At 34.5% G+C, this 12,652-nt stretch overlaps 1 protein-coding gene across 3 annotated transcripts in view; it reads left to right on the forward strand.

Annotated features, from left to right (window-relative positions):
- LOC149802295 (uncharacterized) overlaps positions 1-12,652 on the forward strand; it is a 117,510-nt gene that overhangs the window by 78,976 nt on the left and 25,882 nt on the right. For all 3 annotated transcript variants that reach the window (XR_016420805.1, XM_089956721.1, XM_089956722.1), the window contains exons 7-9: positions 4,982-5,083; positions 7,921-8,064; positions 9,416-9,577. Coding sequence is in view for 2 of the 3 variants with exons in the window: in XM_089956721.1 (XP_089812847.1) it covers positions 4,982-5,083; positions 7,921-8,064; positions 9,416-9,577 (408 nt within the window). In the remaining variant the exon portion in view is untranslated. The remainder of the gene's footprint in view (positions 1-4,981; positions 5,084-7,920; positions 8,065-9,415; positions 9,578-12,652) is intronic.

The following is a 12,652-nucleotide window of genomic DNA, read 5'->3' on the forward strand; positions in this document are numbered from 1 at the left end:
TCTAAATACGATGGAACATTTTCAACTAGAACAATTTAAATTCGATGGAACATTTTCAACTAGAACAATTTAAATACGATGGAACAATTTCAACTTGAACAATCTAAATTCAATGGAACAATTTCAGCTTGAACAATTTCAACTTGAACTATCTAAATTCGATGGAACAATTTCAACTTGATCTAAATTCGATGGAACATTTTCAACTAGAACAATCTAAATTCGATGGAACAATTTAACTTGAACTATCTAAATTCGATGGAACAGTTTCAACTAGAACAATCTAAATACGATGGAACATTTTCAACTAGAACAATCTAAATTCGATGGAACAATTTCAACTTGAACTATCTAAATTCGATGGAACAATTTCAACTTGATCTAAATTCGATGGAACAATTTCAACAAGAACAATCTAAATTCGATGGAACAATTTCAACTTGAACTATCTAAATTCGATGGAACAATTTCAACTTGATCTAAATTCGATGGAACAATTCCAACTAGAACAATCTAAATTCGATGGAACAATTTAACTTGAACTATCTAAATTCGATGGAACAGTTTCAACTAGAACAATCTAAATACGATGGAACATTTTCAACTAGAACAATTTAAATTCGATGGAACAATTTCAGCTTGAACTATCTAAATTCGATGGAACAATTTCAACTAGAACAATCTAAATTCGATGGAACAGTTTCAGCTTGAACTATCTAAATTCGATGGAACAATTTCAACTTGATCTAAATTCGATGGAACAATTCCAACTAGAACAATCTAAATTCGATGGAACAATTTAACTTGAACTATCTAAATTCGATGGAACAGTTTCAACTAGAACAATCTAAATACGATGGAACATTTTCAACTAGAACAATCTAAATTCGATGGAACAATTTCAACTTGAACTATCTAAATTCGATGGAACAATTTCAACTTGATCTAAATTCGATGGAACAATTTCAACAAGAACAATCTAAATTCGATGGAACAATTTCAACTTGAACTATCTAAATTCGATGGAACAATTTCAACTTGATCTAAATTCGATGGAACAATTCCAACTAGAACAATCTAAATTCGATGGAACAATTTAACTTGAACTATCTAAATTCGATGGAACAGTTTCAACTAGAACAATCTAAATACGATGGAACATTTTCAACTAGAACAATTTAAATTCGATGGAATAATTTCAACTTGAACTATCTAAATTCGATGGAACAATTTCAACTAGAACAATCTAAATTCGATGGAACAGTTTCAACTTGAACTATCTAAATTCGATGGAACAATTTCAACTTGATCTAAATTCGATGGAACAATTCCAACTAGAACAATCTAAATTCGATGGAACAATTTAACTTGAACTATCTAAATTCGATGGAACAGTTTCAACTAGAACAATCTAAATACGATGGAACATTTTCAACTAGAACAATTTAAATTCGATGGAACAATTTCAACTTGAACTATCTAAATTCGATGGAACAATTTCAACTAGAACAATCTAAATTCGATGGAACAATTTCAACTTGAACAATTTAAATTCGATGGAACAATTTCAACTAGAAAATCTAAATACGATGGAACATTTTCAACTAGAACAATTTAAATTCGATGGAACATTTTCAACTAGAACAATTTAAATACGATGGAACAATTTCAACTTGAACAATCTAAATTCAATGGAACAATTTCAGCTTGAACAATTTCAACTAGAACAATCTAAATACGATGGAACAATTTCAACTTGAACAATCTAAATTCGATGGAACAATTCAACTTGAACTATCTACGATAAGCATATTTTGTATAGCTATGTACCAATAAATAATTGGGTTTTTTTCCGGTCTCACTCATCCAAGTTAAGATCACGTCTCCATTTTTCTTGTATGTATATATAAATCGAAAAATATTTTGACAACCTTTCTTTGGTTCATTGAGTGTTCATAATATAAATGGCATTGTTAGTCTGTCACCTTTCTTGGTTATTGAGTGTTCATAGCAGAAATGGCAGTTAGTCTATCACCTTTCTTGGTTTATTTAGTGTTCTTAGTAGAAATGGCGTTGTTAGTCTATCACCTTTCTTGGTTTATTTAGTGTTCATAGTAGAAATGGTATTGTTAGTCTATCACCTTTCTTGGTTTATTTAGTGTTCATAGTAGAAATGGCAGTTAGTCTATCACCTTTCTTGGTTTATTTAGTATAGCCAAGATAATATCAGAACATTCTAATTTTACTCTCAAATATTCTTTGATAGCATCTGTAATACCCTCGTATTGTAAAACGTTTATTCCAAATGTCAAAAAAGAAATGTATAAAAAGTTTTAATCTAATAAACTGATTATGCGAAATCCCTGATTGCTTTTACTCCAAAACTGTACAGATGTTTATAGAAATTTTTGTCATCTCGGACCTGAATATCAGGATTGAATCAGCTTGAAATGATTGTCAGGATTCAGGATGATTCAATTTCACGAAGTTCTAAGCAACTGAACAAAACGCCATTCAAAAAAATGTTCTTCAAGCCTCTAGATTCTTTTTACTAAATTCAATTCAGACACACAGAACTAAGCAACATTTGTGGACATGCTTTGAATTAATTTTCCACTTGGCTATGTATATAGTAAGTCTACTTATCGATGTTGATTTTAATGTTATAAATAATTTAATGTTTAATCATTTTAAGTCTTCCATTAGAATATTCTTGTGTACAGACTACTCCTTTTAGCTTCTCATTCGATTTATTTCATCAGTTATTTAACACACAGCAAAAACATTTGAAGTTTATTCGTAATAGTTGATGATGGATTAGGTAAACAAATAATGAAGCGAGTTATCTTGGACACATCAGACTCTTGATAACAGGAACTTTTCAGAAGTTGTTACAAATGATCTTGGACCATTGTGATAGCATCTTTTCATCAAGTTAGTCTTGGCAGTTTAAGTCTGTCATTTCTATTAAATATGCTGTGAATTTAATGCCAGCCATTGTGAAAACACGTTTCCTAATTTAATGATTTTTCATGACAAATCTTGTCTCTCTTGTTTTCCTTTTTTTGACTTAACAGCACTAGACTATTCAGCTTTAATGCTAAGGCCGGGGATCTTTGCAATGAACTTCAGCGTATCTACGATAGCTAGCATTAGCCTTAGCATCTTAAGTAACAGAGGTATCGTTTACGTATTGGGATAAAATATTATGTAGAATCAATTTAAATAGCATTGTTCTAGAGATATAACCTAATCGTATGTCTTAGTATCTCATCACTTAAAATGAACATACACGGCAATAAGGGATCACCTTGCCTGCAGCCGCGTTCAAAAGCAAACCATTTGGACACTTTGATGTTCAGTGACACATGATTTGAAATCCTTGTTAAATGTTTCAAAGAGCTTTTCACCATTGGGTCAAAATTGAAAAACGTATTTAAGAACTTTATAATAAAATTTCTGTGAAACCGGATCGAAAGTTTTTCAAAGTCGACAATGGGAAGCAATTTTATACTGATAAGATCTCACGAGAATTATATCGTCATTAGTCCTGTACCACCTGTAGCGTTTTCCATTACAATTGTTCTTCAGTTCATTTTCTAAATCACCATCGCTACCAAGTCCTTCCTCTATAAATCTTAAACCAACCCCCCACTTCCAAGGAAAAGAAAGGGACAGCAGTTTCTGGAATAACATTAAGTAAGCCAAATAGGATATTTAAAACTTAGTTAGAAGGCTATATAGGCAAATTGTGGTCAAAATATACTCTCACCTTGGACTGCCGAAATGTCATCGTGTTGGAAAGGATACATTCCAAATGCACATCTCATAATTACGACATAATGCGTGGCTGCTTGCAGTAAGATCTCCTTTCTATTGATTATGCATAAACCTGTTTAACAAATAGTTTAGAGCCCTTGTAAAAAAAAATAATCCAGTCTGATCTCTGTGCTGTTTTATGGAAACAATCAAAGTTTAAAAACCTGGTCACATATCGATCGAAGAAAAGGGCACTGTCGTTGATATTTGAGAGCTTTTTTCGTTTTGTTGACGATGACATCTGTGGTTTATGAATATCGACACAGCAGCCACGGGTTAAAAAAAAATTGGCGTATCGAGTTTCGCTCGTGGCTTGCGACGATGTTTGCTGCTAAGACAGCATAAGAGATTTTGGGTCAGAAAGTAACGAAATGTGTCCCTCTAACTGAAATTTTGAAAGCCAAATATCTTAGTCGCCACATATTAATAACGCTAAAGGACCAGTTTTCTATTGGATAAAGAGGTGATCAGTGTTATGATCGGACAGAGAAGTGATCAGCTTTGATATAGGATAGAGAATAGTCAGTTTTGGGGTCAAGTATAGAAGTGTTTGGTTTTGTGATCGGATAGAGAAGTTATAAAATCTACGCTTGAACAAGTCACTTGAAAATTTGCAACAAAATGTTATGGTTTGCTTTTGGTTACTTCATTCTTCATGACAGCGAGTTCAGATCCTGGATTCTGATGCACAGGAGTGGAGAAAATGGTATGGGAGTGGAGAAAATGGTATGGGAGCGTGTGCTTGTAACTTGATATCTCCATCTGCACTAATTGAGGAAGGGTGGTCATATTTTGGTATGGCTTTCTGTGAGTACCAGTACATGTTAGAGAAGGTTTCATATGTTGCATGATGAGGACTGTGGAAGAGTGTGTGCGTGTAATCTGATTTTTGATATGCATCAGTTGAGGAAGCATGATCGTGTTTGGTATGACGTGTTGTGAGTATTGGCGATGTGAGTGAGGATCATCGTATCTGGTATGACATATTGTGAATATGAGCGGTATGAGCGACGATCAAAAGTAAATTTAATACAAATTAAAGCGTGAGGATATTCTCTCTCTCTCCTCTCTCTCTCTCTCTCTCTTTTATATATATGTTTGGGTATAATATTGTTCGTTTCGTTTGTATATATATGTATACATCTTTCATATTCCCAAACAGCTCGACAGGACTCCTCTTCACTACGCATATCTGTTCATGGAGAAGTCAGATATCATCAATGAGCTGCAAAGAAATGGAGCCGATCCGGCCTTGAGGGATGCGGTATGTAGTCATGTCCTCACTGATAATATAAATTACTCAAATGTGACACATTGCACTAGGCCACCAAACAGAAGTATGGAAAGATGTAATGAGAGAGACCGAGAGAAGAAAACCTTATTAGGAGTATGTCGTCTTCAAAGTCAGAACGCATGTACTGATGTATGTAGCTAAGAAATATATAATTCCAATTTGGTTCAGCAACCATTGTTATCTTTAAGATGAGAAGTGTGCAAAGTTATAATCGAAAAAAATTAATTCGGCAGTAAATGAAAAATATTTATCAGTAAAGAGTAGATTGTACGACATTTTTGAGCTTACTTATGTACCTATTCCAAAATGATTAGGAACTGTAGAAAAACGTACCCCAGACAACGATGCCTTGGCAGTTTAGCTGCCGTGAAACCTGAGAATTCTCTATACAGATACAGTCTGAGCAGGGTTAGGCTATTTCAAATCCCAGTAAAAGTTATTCTACACTCATCGGAAAGAGACGGCGATGTTCGTACGGTTTGGATGAACGGGATTACTTTGCAGGGATAGACAAAGATATTTCCAAACGTTCTATGCAGATAGTCGAGGCAAGCCGGTTCTGCTCTAAGTTCTTTTAGACAGCTGACGATATTCGATACACGTCTTCTATTTGACCTTTCCGGCCAGAATTAAGACATGTTTGCTAAGCGAAAACACATGTAAGAGAAACGCTTACTAAGAAATGCAGTTATTAGGCAATAATATTACGTTATTATTTTGCCTCATTTGAATGCCATGTTGAAGAGATACTTTACTTATTGTCCAGAATATTTGTTCTGTCAGTTTTGGAGAGAAGCGAGACGAAATTACATTGTTTTCCAGCTTGCTCTAGACAGGGGTGGGCAAACTACGGCCTGCGGCCCGCCAAGAGCTTTCATGCGGCCTAGGAACAAGTCATCATTCGTACTGACTCTGTTTATGTTACTGTTTATCAAATAAATGTGCTTCTTTTGAAGTTTAAGTTTAAGTTATCAAATATTAACAACATATTAACAACTGAAAATTAATTAGATGTTATTTAGAAAAACCTTTTGTTTTTGCTATTTCAAATATTAATTATTTTACTTAATGAACTATGCAGCCCGCGACAAGGTGTAAATTTGTGTATGCGGCACTTGCACTGGAAAGTTTGCCCACCTCTGCTCTAGAGATTTTCTTTAAAGATGAATTAAGGATAAAATCTTTAAGAACATTTCGATTAAAAATCCTTTTTCCCTTAAACCGAATTCACGAAATTTTACATTTAAATTGTCCAAAATTATCGTCTGCATCCGTTTGATGCAGTCTGAACACCGACAATCTTCTACGTGAAACCTGAATGTGTTCATGAGGCAAGCACTTTGAAAAATTGAAAAAAAAACAAGCATGCGACAATCACGTGACGAAATACTTCGTCACTGTACAAGAAGTTTTGCTCTTTGTTTCCCTCAAATTAGGGAAAATCAATCCACCGGAAATACCAAAGATATTCTGATAGTCCGTTTCTTGTTATGTTTTACGTCAAAAGAAGCCAACTCTAATTCAGAAGTTTATTGATTGCACATTTATTTGAAGTAAAAATGAATGATTTTGGGCATTGTGCAGCCTCAAATTAGTATCATAAACAGAAGATCTATTGTTTTCATTTTATAAATTCCGAAATGATGAAAAACGCAGAAGATATGGATCTGTCAATCGCATCATTACGTATTGCGAAGAGCTTTCAGCATAGGCCCTACTGCACGTTCTAAATTTTTCCCAAGCGTATCGAAAGGAATCCTACCATCCTTATAAACTTTGAGACATGTTATTTAGGCAGAGAGAGAGAGAGAGAAAAGAAGAAGAAGAAACATCAGTGTTTGAATGCAGATATTCGCAGTTTCGGAGGACGCCTGTGGTTTTGTGATTTACAGCACATCAACACGCTTAAGTCATTTTGGTGCATAGGAAATGAGAGTAAAAATGCTTTGCCCAGATTCATACTACGGCAGTCGACTCTGATTGAATTGAACCCGTGCTCTTTCGGTTGCACACTAACTCTGACCAACCATAAAATAGCTGGACATAGTTCCATTGCTAAAATCAAAGGGGACATGTTTATTAGAAAGGCAATCCAAGTTTATAAAAGACAAAAACATTTCCACATCAGTTTCACACTTTAAAAAACATGGAATGGATCGCCTGTGATTTAGCTGTCATTGACAGTTATTGTTGAGTTAACCCTTTGTTGCCAACATATTCAAAACGAAACAGCGAAACAAAACAAATTGAACATTTATTTTAAAAATTTAAAAAATATTATATATCTCTGGTCATTAGATTTCTTCCTCTACCATATAATTGTTCGCTATATTTTCTATTTTGTGTCAAGGAAATACCTTTTTAAAAATCTGGCGCGGAGTCTTGACTGCTTTGGATCTACTAAAGAGGGAAATGTGGGGTGCTATCATGACGTTAATTGAATGTTTTCAGTACAAGCAAATGTTAACACTTGTCTGTCTTGCTAAAAAAATTTTAACGAGTTCCTTACGTTTGAGAATCTCCATGTATTATATCGTCATCAGATTCCTCCAGCCATGTAATGTATGTTATGATACTGCTGTGGGAATTTTTAACTCGATTCCATTTGTTTCTTATACGTGGCAGTTACATTTATGTAAACCAACTGCTTTTCGCGATCACTAAATTGGGGACAAGTTTTATTTTCGCGGATAGTAACGTAAGTAAGTAGCTTTAAAATAAAAATGTTTTGTTTAAAATAGTACGTTTGATTAAAATCCGAAAATTTTGGAAGAATTGAAGATTACTTGTGAATATGATTTATCTAGATGGGAAGGTCGGCCAGCTATTACCGGCCGGAGGAATGCGGCGCCCAAGTGTTCCAACAGCTACAGAAGGAAGTGAAGGACTTTGATATGAACATTTACTTAGCTGAGACCGACTTTGAGGGAAGTTTCCATGAGGCTATTAGGGTAAGAATGATTCAAATGCTCCAATTTGGCAGTTAGGTTTGAAAAGATGAATTATAGATTACCAACGATTTCCGGCCCCGTTTCAAGATTCTAAATATATTTTCACTGCATACCTGATTAAAGAATTCCAAAACAAATTGTAATGTATAAGGATTGTACAAATACTACCCGCTAATAATCGCTAAACGCACTCCTCGAATCTGTAATATCATTTATCAATAAAAGGTTTGCTTACACCTTTCATGTTTGCACTATCTTCTAAATTCTTGGAAAATATTAATTATAATAATTTCCGTTTATTGTTATATGGTGTTCATATGATTGCTAATGTTTTTTTATTGCAGACCTCAGTTTTGAAATTCTGTCATAGTTTCAGAAACAGTTTCTGACACTGGGCATAGTGCTGTACATGCACGGAATTTGACACTGGAAGAGGAAGAACTGTTTCGCATTTTTTTAAAATTACATTCGGCAACATTAAGTGTTCTTTCAAGGTTCATGCTCCATTGGAGATATAACAACATATATAGCCTTAGTTATAATCAATGATGTACTACATTATAATAAAAAAATGTTTTCATTTTCGTTTTCTTGCTAATCAGTCTGAAACATGTGCAGCAGTCTTGCACATTTTAAAAACTGGATCGTTCTTTAACCGACTGAGTTACAAAAAGCAAATTATTTTGCATGTAGTTCTAACATATTTTAATGCCTTCATCAAGCAATGGATTTTTGGATCCAAGTTCTTAAAAGGTAGTTTGGCATCACCGTACAAGAAAAAAAAAACGTCTTGCAAAATTATCATCAAAACCAAACAACTGATTGTTTAACTTTATCATACCCCACAACATATTGATTAGCTTTATCATATCCATAAACTGATTAACTTAATCAGATCTCACAACTGACTCTTAACCTTATCGTATCGAAAAACTGATTAACTTTATCATATCCATAAACTGATTAAATTTATCCTAAGCAAAAACTGATTAACTTTATCATATCCGAAAACTGATTAACTTTAACATATCTCACAACTGACTATTTTAACTTCATCATATCCAGAAACTGATTAACTTTATCAGATCTCACAACTGACTTATTAACTTTATCATATATCATGTTCATAAATGTTTGTGAAGAAAACGATTCCAAAAGCACAAGTAGACATGCGAAAATAAGAGAAACTTAAATCATAAAAGAAATCAAATCTGTCTAAAATAGAAATACTTAAAATGACGTCTGTCTACCGCTGCTCTTCTTTCTAAACAGAATCTTCTTGAGCACTTTAGAATTTGTTTCTCTCGCATTCCCATGTAGAGTGCTTCAAAACGGGACTTTTTACTTGCAGAAAGGAGACATTGAGACTGTCAAGAGCCTTGTGTCGGGACTGACAAGTTTCGGTGAGATGGCCAAATACAGTGCGGTGCTTTTCGAATGTGTCGATAATCGGCAATTAGAGATCGCTCGATTCTTGATCACTTCTGGTTTCAAGACGGATATATGGAAACAGGTTAGTTACATGGTCATCGACTAAATGCAAAAGTGTTTTTGTTCCTAATTGCCAAATAGACACCAAGAATGTGAATTGGAAGATTTCAATAGCTACTGCACAAAACTTCAGTCATCATCTTTTGAAAACTTTCTTTGTGATAAATCTAAGAGAGATAATGTTAGAAAATTCTTTATATTTAAAATTACTAAATGTATCGTGAACCTTAAGAGAATATACCGCACTGAACATGTTTCACATATAGATCCTTAAGTGGACTTTTTGTTTGGTTGGTTCTGGTGTTTACGACACATCATTTTGAGGTGTTATATCGTGTTTTCTGGTTATGAGGCCAACGTTTTAACCACTGAGTAATCCGGACTCCTTGTGAAGTTACAGAAGAGAAATACATCTGAGAAATACTTCGAATGATAAAGCGTAAAAAGGAAGAAATCGCTGGAAAACTGCGCCTAACGCTAAAGTAAGCCTGGCAAAACAGAACCATGTCAAAATTATTATGAAACCTTTATAAAATTACTTACAAAGCAAAGGAAATCTCTCTGAAAAAAAACTCATTTAGAAATTGTTACGTGTTTAGGCTCTAATAAACAGTAGCAAAAGAAAGAGTGAAAACAAGCTTTGAAAAATTTAACAAATAAGTTATTTCCCTGGAAAAACACTGTAAAAAAACATAAGAACTTACGATTTAAAGAATCAAATCAAAAAATAATCCTAGAATAATCGAGAATTTAATTTTAGAAGTCCTAGTAATGAAATGTTCTAATGAATTCAAGTTAGAGTCCCGACGAAAAATCCAAAATGGAAGGCGATGACGTGTACTGTAGTCAATATGGTGTTGAAGTGTCTACAGTTCTTTGCTGATTCAGAAACAATATTCCGGTATTTGAATTTCCGAATAAAATTTAAAGAAATGTCTTTGTCCAAAAGTTCTGTATGAGCACTCAAATATTTCCAGGAAAAAAAATTATCTTTTAGAATCCAAATAATTTGAATTAAAGTTAAACTCCAAACTGGTCACAAACAAACATTTTCCAGTGTAAAAGCCCAACTGAGAAAAATCTCTATAAACAAAAGTTATACAGTAACTTGAGACGCAAAACTGATTCCGGATGAGGGTCACGTGATCACATTCTAGAATGATTTAGAAGGTATCTATACGTCTAATGGCACGTAGTCCAGTACATCCTAGATCTCACCATTATCATTCACACATTAAAAAAGAGAAGTTGTTTACTTGATTCTCATCAAGGCCAGGAACTAGGTCAAAAATAGAAACAGTGTTTCTATTATTAGGCGGCCATGAAAAGAGTCTGGTCAAACTGAGTTTTCTGGAAAATATCAAATTCCTAGTAAACAAAATTACATTACTTTGACATATAATTAAAATGAAAAGATTTTTTAACTTACAAACAATTAAATTAAATAAAATATACATAACAGAATGTTCGGCCAAAAATAAGTGATCTGAATCGATTCGCCCGTAATGTACGCTTAGGTAGTGTGATGTTTACATGCTGACATTTAGTAAAATATTCCTTGGTGGGCTACTGTAGTATTTCCGATGTGTTCCATATATGCCTCGCAATGGGTTATCTACCTTTGGTTCGATAATACCAATTCTACAAAGCTGTACATTTTGGCGGTAAATGCTACCTCGAGAATACTGTGCGCATTGATAACTGTATCACACCGAATTTAGAATATTTTAGAATAGAATATGAAGATTTTTCCTGTTGCATGGGAGGAGAGAGTCGAGAGTTCTTTATTTATAGTGATGAAGCTCAGGACTGACAGTATGACAAGGTAGCACGCAGTAGACGTAACAGTATACCAGTGACGTCAAAAAACCGAAGCACATCTGAGACGCCAGTCATAGTCTGGTTCTTTTTCCTTCGTTTTTGCAAGCTCTTTACAGTTCCTGCTTTGAGTATATACCGCTACTGTTTTGACTTCGGGTCGTATAAATCGCAATCATTCGTTTCCACACACTATCAATTCCAGTTGTTTTGGATTGACCGAGTTTTCTGCGTTGTGATTGGATATCAATGCCGCGTAAGGCTTAAATGGAATTGTATGACAAATAGGTAAATTATTGGTAATACTTTCGGTTCCCAATCAGTTTCCAGTGTACTTTAGCCTAGGTGAACCTTTGTATATACCAAATTATAAAACCATGATAATAGCACCAGCAAGCTCCCACCCTCAAAAGTGACTTTACCCGCAGCATCGTGTTTGTGGTGGTGGTCGTGGAAGGGCAACTTTTAGTGGTCAGCTGTTAAGTTTTACGGATGTAGGCCAAATCATGTTTAGAGGTGAAATCCCCTTTGCCTCTATGTACGGGTGCCCATAATTTTAGATATAGATAAAATCACCGATTAGAGGTTCATACAGTGTAATCGCACAATGTTTTCTGCACTACGAGACTCACCTTTTAACCCAATAAAAGGTATGGCTGGCTTTACGAGAAACTCTGCATTCATCATTTGCTGTACTTTTTTTTTGCTTCGACAACGTGTTTGGCCAGCTATTATTGTAATTTATCGTTATATATGACTTGAGGAGTAGGGGATCTCACTAAAACTGGAGAGGAGTTTGCTTTTGAAAGATCGAATTACGTTATAAAACAGATTGCTAAAACAGAAACTGCCAGACGTACACTTAATGTTGAAAAAAGCAATAGCCTTGTAAAAAATTTTTTTACAAAAAATGCAGAGTGACAAACGTTCCTCGGATCGCATCTATGATCAACACTTGTGACAAACTTGCCCTCTCTACAGTACTACAGTATTATGTAAGAGTCGACGACCCTTGGCTTGCCCAGATGCAACCAAACATTATGGCCCCTGACTTTGCTATGTATTCTGGCACCAGATGGTGCTAGGCATTCTGGCCCCAGACGAAGCAAAACATTCTGGCCGAACACGGAGCTAGGGATTCTAGTGCAGTATCATAAAAGAAAACAATTAGAGACCTAAACTGGAACGCTTTGTTGACGAAATCCGCTGATTTGACGACATAAAAGTAAGACAGTTGGAAATATAAGGATTAAATGATCATGACTGGGTTTTTATTGAA

Source organism: Sinohyriopsis cumingii, chromosome 4 (genome assembly GCF_028554795.1).
Source record: "Sinohyriopsis cumingii isolate HCF-2022 chromosome 4, ASM2855479v2, whole genome shotgun sequence".
Lineage (NCBI taxonomy): Eukaryota > Metazoa > Mollusca > Bivalvia > Unionida > Unionidae > Sinohyriopsis > Sinohyriopsis cumingii.